Source organism: Salvia hispanica, chromosome 2 (genome assembly GCF_029641045.1).
Source record: "Salvia hispanica isolate PSC_SH4W2 chromosome 2, Shi_PSC_v1, whole genome shotgun sequence".
Taxonomy (NCBI): Eukaryota; Viridiplantae; Streptophyta; class Magnoliopsida; order Lamiales; family Lamiaceae; genus Salvia; species Salvia hispanica.
The window spans coordinates 14,155,949-14,174,591 of NC_142693.1; the positions used below are offsets into that span (position 1 = coordinate 14,155,949).

Genomic DNA, 18,643 nt, shown 5'->3' on the forward strand with positions numbered 1-18,643 from the left:
TTCAATTTAAAGCTGCATTACAATGAAACAAATTTAAAGCTGCATCCATTCCACTTTTCATTTTCGGCAACACGAATTTTAAACAAATGAATGGTACATTGGCTAGGATCTCACTTGTGGAGTGATTATTGCGGACGGGCGGAAAATAAAATTGTACTACAAATTTTCATAGATGTATATAAACAACATTTACAGTACTACAAAAATATTAGTAATTCCTAGTATTATTTTAGCACAGCAGGTAAATCAGTCGACAATCTGGCAGTTGAATTCAATGCGAGAAGATTAAATTGCTTCAGTTACTAGAAATGAATGGCGAAGTCGTTTGATTAGGCAGTAAAAGGCAACAGAGAATTGGGACAAATGCTCCAAAAATATATCTTGTCCGGGGAATATATGAATACCGACGAGCTAGCAAGAAGACAAAAACATTGTACATAAGAAGACATCAACAAAATTTCAGTCATCAAACTCGTGCATGTGGTCTAATAGGTAGTTGGCCGCAAGCTCCTCATTTTTGTTGCAGGCAAAGAATACATCCACTACCAATGCACGATCAAAACCCATTGCCTCGAGCTACAAGCCAACAAACCAGCATATATAAACTTAAGTTAAGTTAGCATGTATTGAATGAACTATTGGGGATAGAAGATGATCTTAGGTACGGAGATCGACATATCAGTAATCATAATGAGAGATCAACTAGACACGTGAAGGCCTTAACTGAGTGGTGAGATGATAAAACACAGAAATCAGCTATTTAGGATGGAAGAACTTACACGTGCAATTGCTTCACCCTCTTCTGGTGTAACAGTTACAGCCTGTGGCATTGCATCAGCAAGTTGCCCTAATATGTTCCTACAGACATCACAAAGCTCGACGGTCAAAAAGTATTTTCAGAGGGAAATTAAAGAGACAGTGGAATATGATATGGTTAATATTCAGCTTCTCACCCTTCCCCCTCCTCAACAGGTTCATTTATTAGCTGTAGGAAGTCAGCCTGATGTTCCTGAATCAACCGAACCAGCTGAGGGTTTTGCTTTCCCAGCTCTTGAAGCATAGGCTACAGACAAAAGAATGAAACAATCTCAAGAAAACATTCCCAGTGACACCTAAAAGTTGCAGATACTAACTAAAAAGACAAATTAGTACCTGCAAGATTTGAGGATTGGCCTGCACAACAGCTCGCAGGGTTTGGAACTGAGAGGAGAATGAATTAATTACATGAAATCCATACCGAACAAACATCGCAACTAATAGAAAACAATGTTTCAAACCTGTTGACTATTGCGAAGAAAATCCAAGCTTCCAGCACCTGCATTTGAGCCCATTGTTGGGAGACCCTAACCCAGAGAAACAATTACAGTTGTCCTTCGATTTATTTTTTTAATAAAGAAATTTATAATCAAGTTGTATATGTACCTGTGGGAAAAGATCTAAAGGATTAGCATTTGGTCCACCGGATGGTACAGCTGGTTGTGTATCATAGATTGAAGTTACCACAGGCTGGGCACCAGCAGGAGGTTGCGCAACAAGAGCAACTTCTGCTTGCTCTGGAATACCCTGAGATTGGATTATTATTGGGTTATCATAACGATTCTATTAAACGAGTGTGAGTAAAAAGAATCAGCTGCATCCAATAAGTAGATTTTATTTTCCCACTTTTTAATAATTAATAAGTTTTCAACTCTTGTCAATGGAACCACTAAAGATAAAATCAAAATTTATCAGGAGTCCAAGAATTTCAGGAAGAGACTCACAGAATAGAGGTATTCAACAGCTCGCTCTGGATTATTATATGCAGCCCGTAGTGCACGGATAACAGTATCTCGGTCCCAGCTTCCTCCACCCATATCTAGTATCTGCTGAACAGTACCCTCCAAGTTAGTTCCAGCTACAAGATTGGATGCCGCTTGATCATAGTCGCCTACTGAGCTGATTGATTGAACAAACAAGTAATCTCAGAAAAATTGAGGGCAATCAAAACAACCGGAAAAGTTAATACTGCATAATGAACGGATTAGATGTACTCACGCAGGTGCAGGAACAGAAGCAGATTCAGGTTCTGATTGTTGGCTACAAATGCAGGAAAAGAACTTATAAGATAAGAAATTACTCATTTAGCCAAAACCGAAGGACCAAGATGAACTCACGGTGCAAGAGTAGATGGATCTGCAGACGCTGCTGCAACTGGTTGTGCTGATGGAGTGCCACTTGCAGGTTGCACCTACACAAATAAACAGAATTATCAACCAAAAGCAATCATTCATGAACAATTTTCAGCAAAACTAGTACTCCCTCCATCCCGGAGTATTAGACTCACTTCTTTTGGGCACATGATTTAAGGAATTGATATTTAAATAGTTAAAGTGGAGAGAGTAAAGTATGAGAGAGGGAAAAAAGTAGAGGAGAGAAGAGAGAAAAAAGTAGGTGGAGAATAAAATAAGATAGATGCTTTTTGCTAAAAAAGGAAATGAGTCTAATATGTTGGGACATCCCAAAAGGGAAAGTTGGTCTAATACCTTGGGACGGAGGGAGTAAAAAAAAAGCTTTAATTCAAAAGCCACATATGCACAATTCATGCATTTCAGCTTTTCGTTTAATTATTCATGAACAAAATCATTGAGCAAACGTGCTAATTTTACTTAGGCTAAGACAACCGATAAAAGTTAAATAAAATGATTGATGTATAATTAAGTCTACTAGTTTAATGTTGACCAACAGTCACATCATGCCCTTCTCAAGGTGTCTTTTGACTAATATAATAGTAATAGGTTGGCTTGTTAGTTTTGTAATTGACATTATAGAGCATGCAATTGCCGAATATATTAAAGCTTAAATTACTCAATCTGAGACATAAACCTAACAAACGAATATTATAAGCATATATGAAAATTTATCTAAATCAATACCTTATCGGCATCAGTTTTTGTACCTTGGAGTAGATACTAGAGGCATATCTAACCCTTACAAATCAAGTAGTACTAAAATCAGCATTTTAAACGCGTATTTACATAAACATCTTATATATAGCATATCTGAGCCACTAGCACAAAAAAGAAACCAAAAACATATGCAAAACGAGGGAGGTGGAGAGAGAGAGATTGTGGCTCACTGTATTCGATGGGGCAGCAGATGCAGATGATCCACACTGCGAACTCTTGTTCTATCAAAATTGTGCATATACAATCAGAAATATATTCAAATATGTTCTACAATACTTTTCACCAATGCTAGGTCATCTCGTAATGTAATATGTTGGCTCCTGGACACAACTTTCCTTGGGGCAATGCAAATATTCGCTCTCATTGTTTAGTGAGCCACATCTTAATGTTTTATCATTTTTGCAAATCACCCGTGATATATAAAACCCTCACTCAAGATGAAATGAGATATAGCAAGTAATTGCAAATTGCAACGGGGATCTTCTCCAGAAGACAGGATAAAAAATTACCTTGGACAACATAATCACAACAAAACTTCCCTCAGCAACTTCATTATGCTCTACTGTCGTTTCATCCTTAAGAACTTTCCCTTGGTAGATAAGCATCTGCTGAGCTGCGGGGTAGACAGCAGAGCCCTGAACTGTTTCAATGTTTTTCTTCACATCTGCCACCTGAAAATAATCAAGATAAACAGTAACACGACTTGAACTACAATTTTTTCAATTAAAAAGAATCAACAAAGATGGATACAGTAACTTATTGATTTGTCTCCATTACTTCTTTGTAAAAAAATATCTACTAAGAAAAAACACCAACATAGAAACAGGCTTGCATACCAATTGCATTACAAAAATCTGCTCTAAATTTGAGTAAATAAAGGCCGAGAGCAAACAGCAACAGCTTTGTTCTAATCCAATATTAGACGTCCACATTAATCTCTCCATTTAAAGAGTGAGGAATGAGCATTTTCAAATTTATCCTAAAATGCATAATTCTTTACATATGAATATTTTGCGCAACTACAAGAGTTAAATAATGTTTCAGGAATTTGGTGCAACAATCTTCTATAACAAGTGCAAAGTTTCACACATTGCTGCACAATTTAATGACCTAAGCATCCACAACCTCCTCAATTTATCTAAATTCATAATTGAAACAATTTCCAGCTTGCTCCTATGTAAGGGAAAATATACTCGCCTTGTTCTAGGATCAATAAAGAAGCATACACAGAAACACGCTGCTACTGCTACTTCAATGACAACAACATTTTATTAAAACAAATCACAATCAACAAAACCGAAAAACAATAGTAGCATTCGAAAACCCTAGCCACTCTCCAGCCACATAGAATAGAACACTAACTAATTGGAAATCCAACACATTCCGCGCACATGTATACAATTAGGCGGTCGACACCGGTACATAGTGAGAGAAAGCGGAAAGGATATACATACGGAGTCGTTAGGTTTCACTTCGATCGCGAACTGCGAGCCTTTGAGAGTTTTAACGAAAATCTTCATCGTTCTGGTTCTCTGACTCTACGTCCGGATGCGCGTCGGAGAATGCGCCTCCGATCTCCGGTGGCCGGCGGCGAGGTACGAGCTGATCGATGAATTTTTTAAAAATCCAAAAAAACGAGACGCAGATCACACAAAATAAATTGCAAACTGCTGCCTATCGCGCCGTTTATATAGCTCGGTTATGTTGGCTATAACAGCATGGTTATTAGCCGGCACACCTGCACCAATTAGTAATAGACACGTGTCAATTAGTTTTGGTAATGCGTTTTTAGGTTGTATGTTTCCTTTATCAATATTTGCCTATAATTTGGCAACAAATAAATTGAGATCGAAATAATGGATGTGAAAAATATGTAGTACTTGGTAAATGCTTGGCATTGATCTATCATCTATGTGCCTAAGAATGGAGTACTTGACAAGTACAATCGCATTGCCGTTAGAGGGAGGGGTCAGCCGGAATCCGTAACGCACATTGTGGAGCGGCTTGACACGCGAGCCATCCATAATGTATTCGTTATGTCCAACAACAACTACTTTATTAATTATCTTATTCTATAAACATCACATGCCCTCACATATTAATTTCAGCGTATACATTCTTGTTTTATTATTTCAAAAATAAATGGTAATGAATCTAGATAATCTCAGTCATAGTCCTTTCAATTTTAATAATATAATCCAAGCTGACAATAACAGTCACACAGTTTGTTTGGAATAGAGTTTGGGTCCAAAACCCTTGATTCATCCCAATCTATTTTGGTGACGAGCTCATATGAAAGTTCACTTCCTATTTGAGATCCACTTCCTACCGAGCAATGATCTTACAAAGATGCTCATGTTCATAAACATGGAAATATTTTACGTGTTGACACTTTGTGAAAAAATTGTTCAACACCATCCAAAAAAACCAAAAGTTTTGTCTCACCATTTGCTCAATAGTGTTGTGACAGATTAGAGTTAAGCTTTAAATAAAAATACAGTACTACTAAAATATATTAAGGACATTTTCTTTTTTAGTCCATGCCATAAAGTTATGTCATTTTTATTTATAAAAAATCTTCTCAAATTCATCACTCTTATATACATCAATTCATTTACAACTTATATCACTAGAACCCACTATTAAACATTAATAATAACGTAAATCTCAATATTCACGAACATTATTCTATCTACCTTTCTTGCTTTAACTGTGCATTAACTTTTAATTTTCATGCCGTTTAAAATAATTACTTTTTTTAGGACAGAGTGTACTAGTAAAAGATTATTTTAATTAAATAGTGAGATTACAAATACAAAAAACACTAGACTAAATCCCAAAACATTTTGCTGCAAAACAAGAATGGCGATCGGAAAGAAGAAGAGTAACAACTCGCCTCAAACGATATCCGAACCCGAAATCTGGTCATTCATCACCTCCCAAACTTCAAAGTCATGCTTCCTCTTCATAGCCCTCTTCGCCGTCTTCATTCGCCTCGCCGTCGCACTCCACCCCTATTCCGGCGCCAACACGCCGCCGATCTTCGGCGATTACGAGGCGCAGCGCCACTGGATGGAGATTACCATCAATCTTCCACCTAAGGACTGGTACCGCAACAGCACCGTCAATGATCTCAAATATTGGGGACTCGATTACCCCCCTCTCACTGCTTACCAGAGTTACTTCCATGGCATTTTGCTGAGGTTCTTCGATCCACCATCGGTGGCTCTTTCGAGCTCTCACGGATACGAATCCTACATTGGGTATGCTGATTATTTGAGTTTGAAGCTTTTGATTATGCTTTGTTGCCAGCATTTATGCTTTGTGAGGATTGTGATTGGAGTTTCTAGAGGCACTATAATGAACTCTAAAGCTTGTATGCTCACTTCTAGCTGAAATGGAGATTGATACGAGCTAAATTTGAAATTAGGATATGTTTCCATTGATTCCTTAGTGCTATAAGAAAAAAATATGGAATTCACTGATTTTAACATTCGTGATGCTTTTATGTAGGAAGCTGTTGATGAGGTGGACGGTTCTGATGTCTGATTTGATGATATTCTTTCCTGCAGTGCTTTATTTTGTAACTGTGTATTACTCTGGGAATCCTGATGACAAAAAGAGCAGTAAGGCTTGGCACATTTTGATGATTCTGTTGAATCCGTGTCTCATTTTGATTGATCATGGCCATTTTCAGGTATACCATGAAATGCAAGAACAATGTTGTTGCCCCACTTCTAATGTGCTAATGCCCCCTTCTCATACCTGTCGTTTGCTGTTTCTGTTGTTTCTCATTTGCAGTACAATTGTATTAGTTTGGGGCTAACTACTGCAGCTGTTGCGGCAATTTTGTCAAATAGAGACCTTGTTGGCTCCATGCTATTTTGCCTTGCTCTTAATCACAAACAGGTGCACTTTTCTCCTCAAGACATAATAGTAATTATTGTCATTTATATTTCTTTTTGGATCTTGTTTGAGAAACAGTGTGAAAAATTATGTTGTATAGTGAGGGCTCCAATTTTGTAAAACTTCCCCAATATAGTTGCTAGAGCTTAATTAATTCCATTTGATATGTTTAACTGAAGCAAGTATGTCTTAGTACATAATCCATCCTTTGAACCCTATGCCTCTGAATCTAGCTTCAGTGTTTATTCTTGTGGTTGGTGAATTTCCCAATCAAAACTAGTTATTTTGTAAATGATATTCCCTGGTCAACCGTCAATGACACGTCTTAAAACTTATAAAATGTTAATAGCAGGTCGCAGGTAGTATAGGCATATTGATACACAGTGCCACCTTTTACCTTTGCCTAAGGTACAACCACTGTTACTGCTGCTCTAATTTGGCCATTTCTGGCTCAGTCACCAAGATGGTAGCCACAGGCCCACAACCAAACTTCCCATCCTTCATTCTCAGCTGAATTGCAAGTATATCTCATACAACAACATAACCCAAAAGTATTTTTGTGTATATTATTAGTTTGTTACTGTTTTCAGTTTTTGTATTGTAACCTTTCTTGAATGGTAAAGTAGAGGTCAATTTGATTATATGGATTCATCTGTCTTTGATATATCGCAAGTCACTATCTGGAACCAGTTACAGATCTCATGGAATGGGCTGTATAAAATTTTTAGAAACTGGAGATTAAACTACTTGGATCGTGATATCTGTCAGAGAAATTTCTTAACGTAAAATTTGTACACAACCCATTTTGTTAGTGCTATACGTTCCGAGCTTTCTAACCTTTTCCTTACTTTTTGGACTTTCAGATGAGTGCGTATTATGCGCCTGCCTTTTTTGCTTATCTTTTGGGCAAGTGCTTGAGGCGCCAGCGTCCAATAGTTGAGGTTTTAAAACTAGGTTTGGTGGTTGTTGGGACCTTTGCTCTAATCTGGTGTCCATACCTTAATTCAGTGGATGCATTTTTGGAGGTATGTCGCTGTATTTTGATTTGCCTTCTGTCCTCTCCTGTCCTTAAGCTCTACTTGTGTAATGCTGAGTTTAGAACTAAGTACACTTCTTGAAGTATGTGAGCACATATACTTGCTGCGTTCAAGTGTTATTGATCGGGATCACACTGCATTTGTTAAGATTTTTTTGGGAGTGAATTGAATTGTTTTTTGTCGTGGCTTCTGTAGATGATTGCATGCAACAAAGATATATTCTTGTTTTAGTTTGTTAGATGCTGCAATGCTGCATTAACATATATAATAGGTGTAAGACAGTGCTAAGTTTTTAGATGGAGACGTATATGAAGGATTTGATATGCAAAAACTTGAGTTTATAATCTACTGAAGAAAATGCATAAATTATGTCACATGACTCACATATCTTTGAATCTACAGAGTTTCTTAATTGTTAATCGATATGTGCAGTGCAGCATAGACAAAAGGAAATCTCAGTCATAGAGACCACATGTCTGAAACTATATTTTTCTTTCATAGAATTGACAATCAAATATAGTTATTTGTTTCATGTCAACCAAGTTCTCATAGAATGCATTTTACTTTAGCATATTGATAGTAGGATTTTTACTATGCCACGTCAAACACACCCTTGAGGACTGATCCAGGTTACCCCAATGTCGGAACACACACACACACACACACTCTCTCTCTCTCTCTGCTGTCTCTTCTCTATCAGTGCATAGACATGGGTTCTATTAAATGCATTAGTTCAGGGATCAAGAGACTGGAAATTATGCAATGACATTTTCTGTTTCTAAGATCTAGCGGGACATGATATGTATTCCTGTGAAACTGCCAGGACTGAACACTGCCACCTGCAGATTGTCATCTTGTCCATTATAAGGCCTGTTGCATCCATAATAGGAAATAGCATGGGGACTCTATGTTAAAGTCCTATATCTACATTGTTTTATTAGAAATGCATCTTGAATTTTGATAAAAAGGTCATTTTTTTTGTTGTGCCATAATGTTCATGTCATTTGTGGTTGTATTATAATGCACGTGCCACTTTATGGCTATCAACTTATCATACACTGCAAATTTATCATAATGACTGTTTTTGCTAATACTACTCAAGTCTCGACAAATACTTGCACATATAGGTGACACATGGAAATTGTTGCTTGTAACAGGTTCTTTCTCGATTAGCTCCATTTGAGAGAGGTATATACGAGGATTATGTTGCAAACTTTTGGTGCACGACTTCAGTTGCCGTGAAATGGAAGAGATTGTTTACAACACAATCACTGAAACTTCTCAGTCTTGTTGCAACTGTTTCCACATGTCTTCCTTCCATGATCCAGCTTGTTTGGTCACCAACCAAACGTGGTTTTCTGCACAGTTTGCTAAACTGCTCATTCTCATTTTACCTATTCTCATTCCAAGGTATGTCTAACAGGCAGCTCATGCTTAGTCCATGACCGGTTCCTGCATTGAATCTAATCTAATCTGTAATTGACGGTTCAATATTACAGTACATGAGAAATCCATCCTGCTTCCACTTCTGCCTGCAAGCTTCTTGGTTGTGGAAGAACCTTTTGTCTTCCAGTGGTTCATACACTCTGCCTTGCTCTCCATGTTCCCTCTTTTGAAGCGTGACAATTTGGTAGTTCCATATGCTGCTATGTATGGTCTTTTTGTCCTACTCTACCATGCGCCCGGTGTCAGGAAAGATGCAGGAGTGTCCAGCTCCATTCCAGTTATTCTGAAATTGTTTGCATCTGCTTGCTCTCTTGTCATTCATATCGTCTACATAACAGTTACCCCTCCAGAAAAATATCCTTTTCTCTTTGAAGCTGTGATTATGAGCTTATGTTTCTCTCAGTTTGTATTGATTTTGATATATATAAATCTAAAACAGTGGGCACCATCTAAGATTTCAAGTGAGGCGGATACCAAAAAGAAGAGGCTCTGATTTTCTTTAGGAAGATGTATTAGACTGCAAGCACATTTTGAGCTCAGATATTCGAAACCTTTTCTGCTTGAGGCCATATACTAGTTTAGCTGTATCTGTACCATTAATGATGATTTAACAGCTTAGGCTAACATACCACACACACATCAGATCACATTGTATCGAATAGATATTGATCAGAAGCTAAAAACACTCTTTTCTTGAGTCTGTCTGATTTAGTTTTTCCTCATACACTTTGCCTATCTCATGCATTCGGCATTGTTATTTTATCTCATGCTTCTTAGTAGTTCACTTACGCCTGCTCAGCTGGCCGAGTGTGAAAGTAATTATCCTTGCTTTTGAACATGAAACGCGAGACATCATTTCCATATGGGCTTGATTAATTGTTTGTTTGGAATTTTTGTGACATGTGATAGAATCTTAAATAGAATTGGATTTTTGATATATACATTAACTTGATATAAGACACATTTTTCTCTAGGGGATGTTTTCCTAAATTAGCTATTAATATCATGGGACGCTTTCCTAAACTATCATCATTCAATTAGCCATAATATATTCTCTAAATTAGTCATTAAGTTTGACTAAATGTATGTTTCTATACTAATAACGAAAAAGGAGAATATATTAACATAATTATAGTATATGTATGCGTATTTGATTGTAGTTGAAAGGATTAATATTTGATTCCTTTGATTATTAAGGGGAAAAAATGGACGCATATATATATATATATATATATATATATATATATATATATATATATATTTATCGTTTCATATATTATGGACTACGAAAATCAAATTAAATTGTTATCATGAATTATTTAATTTGGTTTTGGTATTATTTTGTAAAAAGGAAACGTCCTAGTTAAATAGTCACTTTGATGGAAAGCGCATTAATGGTTTATTGTTAGGATTTGTGCTGGTAAAAAAGAAACATCCTAATTAAATAGCGATTTTGATGGTAAGAACATTAATGGTTTATTATTAGGGTATGTCTTCTCTCTGCCTATAAATACAAGTGTGGTGATCCCATCAAATCACACACATTACAGAGAATTGTCTCCCTCTCCCCAATCACTTCCGCTATGGATTGTCAAGGTAAGTTTTTGATTCATTATGTTAATGGTTAATACGTGAAATACATATTGTTCAAAGATCTTGTTTTATTTATATCCAATTATGTATTCTTGAATATATCATGATAAATAATTTTCAATAGAAAAAAGTTACATTACTTAATCGCATAAATCAGGTACTAGCACCATTCGCGGAGAGTGGTTATAAATGTTCAACTTTTAAGTCTTAACGCATATGGATTGTTGGAATGTTGGTTACTGAAATATGCACATTAGTCATTAGTACATTAATATTTTACGTAAAAATATGCATATTATATTTTTATGGGCCTAGGCAGAACAGGATTTTATGAGGTGGTTGTGCCAACTCGGCCCAAGTCATTCGCCTTTATATCTGTTTCTCCAAAAACAGAAAGAGAAAAGAAATCTACCCTTTTGGCATTTTATCTTCTCCTTCTGTGATTCAAAAATCAAAATTCGTTCGACTAATTATGAAAAGTAAGAAATACACGATTTTAACGTTCAAAACAAGCAGCCAAAATTGATAAGAAATCCCCTCCCTTTTTACTCTTAATTTTCATAATCTGTCTCCCAACTTTTTGACCAACAAAATGTGAAATATCATTACCATATGATCGAGAAAAACTAATACCCTTTCCGCAATTAATGACATATTTGGTTTTTGGGCCTTTGCATGTAGTAGTAATTTGCGTGTCCTTTCTACTTTTTCCCTTTACGACTTAGGTAAAATAAAGTATTCCGACCATATCAATTGAATACTAGATCCTCCCTTTAACTGATTTTAACTTCCACCATTATCAAAAATGTTTTTTTTTATTCAAATAATTATGGAACTTTTACACGTTTATTTGAATAAAGTGAGGAGTGGTTTAGCATGTTGGGCTTTTGGGATCGTTCTAATCAAAGATTCTGTAATCCTTAGATTGTGCACGCTGATGTTTTCTTATTTCTAGAATTCTTTGGATTTTGTCTTTTGATCCAAAATTGAAGGGGCTTCGTTTGTAAGGGCCATCAATTGCGCTTAATTATTTTCAATCTTCATTTTTCCCTTTTTTTTTCTCATTATTGTCATTGTGAGATATCTATATGGATAGTGATAAAAAAAAAAAGTAGTAACTAAATTGTAATGTACTCTAGAGACTCTCAATCATTAGATCAAAAATAGAAAGATTAGATCGAAAACGCGGAGGTCATTTTTAGATACCTATTATGTCTTTTTAAGATCGTTTTAGTTCTTACGAGAATTATGGACTAAAATGATCTAAAAACAACTTAATTGATACCTAAAATGACTTCTATGTTATGTTTGTTATTTGGTTTATGTATAAAGATTCAGTTATTTTTTAACACTACCCTTTCTTTGTTATACACAATGTTAATGTGTAAACTAATTATTTTTTTTAATATACTACTAGTATTTTAATTGTTTATGAACATATAGATAAATAATCACCCCACCCTCCCACCCAAAGAGAAAAGAAAAAAAGTAATAGGACTAGATACACATTTGAGGTTATGCCGTCAAAGTCCAAGTCAAAAGATTAGAATAGAATTTGTTCGACAAGGGTCTCGTAATCAAACCACGTTTTCCTCTTATATTTCTAAAAGCGTGGTCAATTATCATTGAAGATTTGGGAGAATGATTCTAGCTTGGGTTTTGATCAACAAGGGACTTGTGCTTTTCTATAATTGGTTCTCATTACTTTAAAATATTCACATTGAATCCTTCTCATTATGTGTATACCACCTTTTGCTTTCTTTATATATTTCAACTTCAGGCTATAGAGTCCAACTAAATCTAGGAAATTTTGAGGTCACATTTCCTATTGAATTTAAGATTTGTTAGTGGATAATGGGAATTTTCAGTTTTTATTATAAAGCACAAATTTAACACTCTTCTCCATTCTTAAATTATACTAGTCTCCCTTTTTATTTTGGTCATGTCTTAGAAAATTAGTCCACTTTTATTTTTAATAAGTTTTTTTTATCTCATGGGCCACATTTTCCACTAATAAATGGAGTACTTAATTACTTTTCTTATATTTTTATCAATTTCATTTTAAAACTAATACGATCCCTAAAGTCCTTATTTTTAAAGAATGGATGGAATCTTTATTGAATTTTCTCTTTGATTTAACTATTGTGCCATATAAAAGTTATTGTCGCATCAGCATGTCTACTTGAAATACACGTATGTTGATTTAATATAAAAATTAGAGTAAAGGGATGATTTTGTCCTACACGGCGTTTATCTATTGTTTAGGTAATTACTACCACTAGGTATTCATTGTTTTCTTCTTGGAATAATTATTCTTCAAAAAAATTCATCGATCGAATATTAATGCCTACATTGCTTACCTAAAATTTCACATCGATCACTATATCGAAGTGTAATTTTGGCTGCCACATCACTATTTTGATTAACATAATTTCATTTAAGATATTTTATTTTAAAAAATGATACGACGGATATTAAACGTTAAATGGTAGGACATATTCGGATAAACACTTCAAACGATAGGACAAATTAACCATTTATCCTAAAAATTAAAGAGTATTTGTGATATGTTCTTACATGTAAAATGTCAAACATGTGTAACATTTGTGATGCTTAATTTCAGTTGTAAAGATAAGCATGCACTACTGTATATGCAATTTTGTCGTTTTTCCATTTTAGTCTGTCCGTGAATATGAGTCCCGGTTCACTTACCATAAATGTTAATAGAGTCTCATCTTCCACTAACTCATTCCACTCACATTTCATTTAAAACTAATATGTACAAGTGGGACCCCTATTCCACTAACTTTTTTCCACCAACTTTTCTTAACATTTCATAAAACCCGTGCCGCTAAAAAATGAGACTCCTAATGGTGGACGGAGGGAGTATAACATAAAGCCAAATTAGGCTAGGTTAAGTCTTAGATTAGTATTTGCACAGTTGCATCCACAATGTCTACACACTAACAAATTAACAACACAAGTAACGCAATCACATTCGTAACTAATGTAATTGGGCTACTATAGCAATTTATTAAGTAAAGATTCCATATCTTAATTAAGTCGATTACGCACTTTAGGTTATACTGTTTCTTGTGAATGATAGAGTTATAATGCAAAATTAGTTAAGCATAAGCGAAAGATAGAATAAATATTTGTAATAATGTTAGTAGACAATGAATTTTGTCTCATTAGAGAGATAAACTTATTAAAAATTGAATATTACAATGTGAATTTTGTTGTGATATACTAAAGGCACATGACAAAAACATTTTTTAAGGAAAAGTGGTACACAGCTTCATTTTGGGATTATATGTCATATTTTGTTAATTGATGTAGTATTCGTTATTTTTTGTAATTTGGTTATTTTCTACTAAATTAATTATCTAATTTTACTTTTATTCTAGTATATAAAAACTAGATCTCGCTTTTTATTAACTTATTCTATTTATATTATTTAAAACTCGAAATGTAGATCTCACATTTTATTAACTTATTCTATTTATATTTTTTAAAATCCGAATTGCTAACAAATACTATCTACTTAATATATTTGCAGACGAATGGAGTATTTTGTCCTACTAAGTATTGAGAATGGGGTCATCCTTGCCCAATTAGTTATAACCCTTTCCCTAACACTAAAGGGCACGTCTCTTCCAAGTGTTTAATTAATTATAATCCTACTATATGTTCCTTGATTACAAGATTGAATTTTAAATCACAGGCACCTGTTTCATCTATATATATTTATACAAAACTGATTTTAGATTTACAGATTAACCCTGCCTTTCTAGATTTTTATAATTAAAAAAAGATTAATTCATGTAACCATACATACAGCAATAGCGTACGTTCCTCTTATTTAATACGCCATTGGTATTAAAGTATTCCCCCATAAAACCACTTACTCTATCAATTTCATTTTATTTAGTACAACCATCCTAGCTTTAATTAATTTAATTGACTAAACAATAAGTACTACTATATCTTATTCTCTATGGAGTACTTTTTAATAACAGGAGATTATATGCAACTTGAGAAAAAAAAATTCTCTTGAACTATAAATATTTGTGGGATGTTACATTAAAAATCATATCAAATTTTGTTCATCAAATTAAATAATCCTAATCCTATATATACATATCTTGTTGAAATAGAGGGTCCGACTAATTGTGTAACGCTCCCTCCTATATTACTTGTACAGTTTTGTTCATTTTATTTCGTGTAAAGGGAAAAGTAGCATCTCCATCATATTTCCAAATCTTATGGTAATACATTTTCATCATTTCATGCAGTTGGTGAAATCAGATTATAAATATTGGAGTACTTCCCGCAGCCCTCTCTTAGTCTGTTAAATATCTCTATACATTTGCATTTTGTTTAAGAGAGAGATGGAATTGGTGGTGTGGATGGTGGTGTTGATACTAATTGTGTGCGTGATGAAAGTTATGCATTCTAGCATTATATGCTACTGGGTGAGCCCTCGCCGCATTCGGAAAATAATGGCGAAACAAGGCGTCCGTGGCCCTAAACCGCGCTTTCTCATCGGAAACATCTTGGACATGGCCTCTCTCCTCTCCAAATCCACCGCCCACGACTGCCATTCCGTCCATCATGACATCGTCCCCCGCCTCCTCCCGCATTACCTCCTCTGGTCCAAAACTTACGGTACGGTACATATTCATTCGTATGGCCTTGAAGCTCTGAACTATTGGTTGCACATTTGTTTCATTTCTATATATGTACAGTGTACATGATGTGCAGGAAAACGGTTTTATATGTACTAGTACATATTTATTACTAATACATATAACTTGAACCTCTGAACTATTGGTTGCACATTTGTTTCATACTATCGGCAGGGAAACGGTTTATATTTTGGAATGGGGTGGAGCCGCGAATGTGCCTGACGGAACCGGAGCTGATCAAAGAGCTGCTGTTGAAATACAGCAGCCTCTCCGGGAAGTCGTGGCAGCAGCAGCAGGGGTCAAAGCATTTCATCGGACGCGGCCTCTTGATGGCTAACGGCCTCGACTGGTCCCACCAGCGCCATATTGTCGCTCCTGCTTTCATCGGCGACAAGCTCAAGGTTTCATTCATTTCCTTCTTCTTCTTCTTCCTCCTCTGCATAAATAAATATATGATTGAGAATCTTTACTATTTTTTGTATAGAGCTATGCAGGATACATGGTTGACTGCACGAAGCAGATGATCGCATCATTGGAAAACGCCCACGGAAATGGGCAGAGGGAATTTGAAATCGGAGAATACATGGCTAAGCTCACCGCTGATATAATTTCGAGAACTGAATTCGGCACCAATTATGAAAAGGGAAAGCAAATATTTCATCTCTTAACTGTTCTTCAAAATCTCTGCGCCAGATCAACCCGCAACTTGTGGTTTCCCGGTAGCAGGTATCGTTATTAATAGTCTCATTTTTCTATTTTGGTCCTTGCCACAAAATTAGTCTGTTTTCATTTTTGACAGTTTTTCTCTCTTATGAAGTGAGTCACATTCTCCGCTAACAATACTTCAATCGTTTTATAAACAGATTCTTCCCAAGCAAGTACAACAGAGAGATAAAATCGGTGAAGGGTGAGGTGGAGAGGCTGCTGATGGAGATCATAGAGAGCCGGAAAGACTGCGTGGAGATGGGCCGGAGCAGCTCGTACGGTAACGATCTGCTGGGATTGCTGCTGAACGAGATGCAGACAAAGAATTCAGGCTTGAATCTGCAGGTGATCATGGACGAATGCAAGACCTTTTTCTTCGCTGGCCACGACACCACCGCGCTGCTGCTGACGTGGACGATGATGCTGCTCGCCACCAATCCGTCGTGGCAGCAGAGGATCAGAGCTCAGGTTAAGCAGGTCTGCAATGGCGCCCCGCTTTCCATCGAGCACCTCTCCAAGCTCACTGAGGTAAATCATATACTCACTCTGTTCTAGGCTAATTGAGACGTATTTCTTTTTAGGACGTCCAATACTAAAAGAGACATTTCTTTCTTTTCTTTGCAATAATTTACTACTCCTATTTTACTCTTTTAACATATTCTATTCTCTTTTAGTTTATTTTACTTTATTCTATGTCTCTTTTTCTTACTTTATTCGTCATTCTACTTTATTATAAAATGCAGTTAAAAATGGTGATCAATGAGAGTCTTCGGCTATACCCACCGGCTTCAATGCTTCCCCGAATGGCGTTCGAAGACATAAAACTAGGCGATCTAGTGATTCCGAAAGGGCTGTCGATATGGATTCCGGTGTTGGCGATCCATCACAGCCCGGAAATATGGGGAAAAGATGCCAACGAGTTCAACCCTGAGCGATTCGCCTCAAAATCGGGGGCGGGGAGGCAGCATTTTATCCCTTTCGCGGCGGGCCCTAGGAATTGTGTGGGTCAAGGATTTGCTCTAATGGAGGCCAACATCATATTAGCAATGCTAATATCAAAATTTAGCTTCACAATTTCCCCTAACTATCGCCACGCACCCATTGTTGTGCTCACCATGAAACCTAAGTATGGCGTTCAGATCCTATTGGAACCCTTGAATCACCTATGAAACTTTTTTCTCCCATTTTTTCCCCAAAATATAGAGTTTATTATATGGCTGAGGATATATGATACTAATATTTTACATAGTATGTTATTTCCTTTGTCCTGGATTAAATATCCTAACTTTACTTGTCACAGTTTTTAAGAAATTTGAAAGTGAACGAAAAATTTAGTGGAATATTATCCGTACTTTTATATATCAATTTTATACACTTTCTGTCCCATAAAAATGAAAATATCTTTCATTTGGGATGCCCATAAATGCCCATAAAATTATCTCTTGAAACTTCCTTCTCTCTAATAAGATGGACCTTATTATCCACTAAGAATGTTGATAATTACTTTTTTTTCTTTTTATCTCTTTCTTACTTTATCAATAGTGCATTAATTCTCGTGTGGTCTCAAATGTTCATAAATCATAATTTTATAGGATAGAGTGAGTAATATACTAAAAATATAATGAAATTTAGTGGAGTGGAAATGAGATACATGTAACAAAATGCGGCACTGAGAAATTGAAAACCTCTAATTTCTTTATAAACAAAAACCTCTAATTTCTATATAAACAGACACAAGCACTAAACCCCGTAATTTAAACTCCCTATATGTAAACAAATTAATGCTGACACCCGCTGCCATTAATTTGTCATAGATTGTTTGTTTAATTTTAATATACTACTATGCAAGTGTTCATGGACTGAATTTGATAAGTAAAAACAAATTTAGTGTACGAACAAAACCTGAGACAAAAAGAATTGCAGGGACTAATAAGTGCAGTTTAATTAGTTATTTGTGATTAATGAAAGAAATAAAGGAATATGCACAAAATAGGTGACCTGGTCACAATGTAATTACGTACAACCAACTTATTTAAATGAGTTAACAAAATTATCTCGCGACAAAAGGCATCTTTCATGTCATGACTCTTCATATCGGGGTTTGAGCATACATGTAAGGAAGGTGTTAATTAATTCGAGAGGAAAAAGAAAATGTGAAGCAAACTGACACAGCATTGCAATTTGTAGTTTTGTATGTTATGCTCATTGATCAGGGAAGATACGAGTCACGTCGGCGGCTGGTTTTCATCTATCTGTCATGAATATAAAAAAATCAATTGCTATTATTATTATAGTAGTACTATTTTACAAGAGTAATTTTTCT

General features: G+C 35.6%; 3 protein-coding genes across 4 annotated transcripts; 2 read left to right on the forward strand and 1 right to left on the reverse strand.

The window, feature by feature from the left end:
• Nucleotides 1–265: 265 nt before the first annotated feature.
• On the reverse strand, nucleotides 266–4,607 carry LOC125200767 (ubiquitin receptor RAD23c-like). 2 transcript variants are annotated; one of them, XM_048098528.2, is made up of 12 exons: nucleotides 4,400–4,607; nucleotides 3,455–3,616; nucleotides 3,116–3,166; nucleotides 2,154–2,227; nucleotides 2,035–2,076; nucleotides 1,761–1,935; nucleotides 1,423–1,563; nucleotides 1,278–1,343; nucleotides 1,153–1,200; nucleotides 954–1,063; nucleotides 780–858; nucleotides 266–576 (listed from the first exon to the last, which is right to left on the reverse strand). In XM_048098528.2, the coding sequence occupies exons 1-12, from the start codon at nucleotides 4,463–4,465 to the stop codon at nucleotides 460–462; spliced, it is 1,131 nt and encodes a 376-aa protein (XP_047954485.1). In that variant the 5' UTR covers nucleotides 4,466–4,607; the 3' UTR covers nucleotides 266–459. The 2 variants fall into 2 exon arrangements, with proteins under 2 accessions (XP_047954485.1, XP_047954486.1); XM_048098529.2 differs by lacking the exon at nucleotides 3,116–3,166.
• A 1,180-nt stretch (nucleotides 4,608–5,787) lies between these two features.
• LOC125212126 (ALG6, ALG8 glycosyltransferase family) lies at nucleotides 5,788–10,031 on the forward strand. Its single transcript, XM_048112200.2, has 6 exons — nucleotides 5,788–6,208; nucleotides 6,459–6,642; nucleotides 6,747–6,854; nucleotides 7,715–7,876; nucleotides 9,046–9,298; nucleotides 9,388–10,031. The coding sequence occupies exons 1-6, from the start codon at nucleotides 5,808–5,810 to the stop codon at nucleotides 9,825–9,827; spliced, it is 1,548 nt and encodes a 515-aa protein (XP_047968157.1). The 5' UTR covers nucleotides 5,788–5,807; the 3' UTR covers nucleotides 9,828–10,031.
• A 5,078-nt stretch (nucleotides 10,032–15,109) lies between these two features.
• Nucleotides 15,110–17,660, forward strand: LOC125218647 (cytokinin hydroxylase-like). Its single transcript, XM_048120367.2, has 5 exons — nucleotides 15,110–15,595; nucleotides 15,790–16,016; nucleotides 16,100–16,341; nucleotides 16,479–16,848; nucleotides 17,064–17,660. The coding sequence occupies exons 1-5, from the start codon at nucleotides 15,319–15,321 to the stop codon at nucleotides 17,487–17,489; spliced, it is 1,542 nt and encodes a 513-aa protein (XP_047976324.1). The 5' UTR covers nucleotides 15,110–15,318; the 3' UTR covers nucleotides 17,490–17,660.
• The last annotated feature ends 983 nt before the right edge of the window (nucleotides 17,661–18,643 follow it).

What these genes read in the sequence shown, in the direction of transcription:
- LOC125200767 (XM_048098528.2), bottom strand. Translation starts at nt 4,465, where the DNA reads ATGAAGATTTTCGTTAAAACTCTCAAAGGCTCGCAGTTCGCGATCGAA. An exon ending in CTGTTGAATACCTCTATTCT is followed by an intron (nt 1,564 to 1,760) that starts GTGAGTCTCTTC and finishes ATCCAATCTCAG; the next exon opens with GGTATTCCAGAGCAAGCAGA. An exon ending in CTTTAGATCTTTTCCCACAG is followed by an intron (nt 1,344 to 1,422) that starts GTACATATACAA and finishes TCTCTGGGTTAG; the next exon opens with GGTCTCCCAACAATGGGCTC.
- LOC125212126 (XM_048112200.2), top strand. Translation starts at nt 5,808, where the DNA reads ATGGCGATCGGAAAGAAGAAGAGTAACAACTCGCCTCAAACGATATCC. An exon ending in TTGATCATGGCCATTTTCAG is followed by an intron (nt 6,643 to 6,746) that starts GTATACCATGAA and finishes TCTCATTTGCAG; the next exon opens with TACAATTGTATTAGTTTGGG. An exon ending in CAGTGGATGCATTTTTGGAG is followed by an intron (nt 7,877 to 9,045) that starts GTATGTCGCTGT and finishes TGCTTGTAACAG; the next exon opens with GTTCTTTCTCGATTAGCTCC.
- LOC125218647 (XM_048120367.2), top strand. Translation starts at nt 15,319, where the DNA reads ATGGAATTGGTGGTGTGGATGGTGGTGTTGATACTAATTGTGTGCGTG. An exon ending in CCTCTGGTCCAAAACTTACG is followed by an intron (nt 15,596 to 15,789) that starts GTACGGTACATA and finishes TACTATCGGCAG; the next exon opens with GGAAACGGTTTATATTTTGG. An exon ending in TTGTGGTTTCCCGGTAGCAG is followed by an intron (nt 16,342 to 16,478) that starts GTATCGTTATTA and finishes TTTTATAAACAG; the next exon opens with ATTCTTCCCAAGCAAGTACA.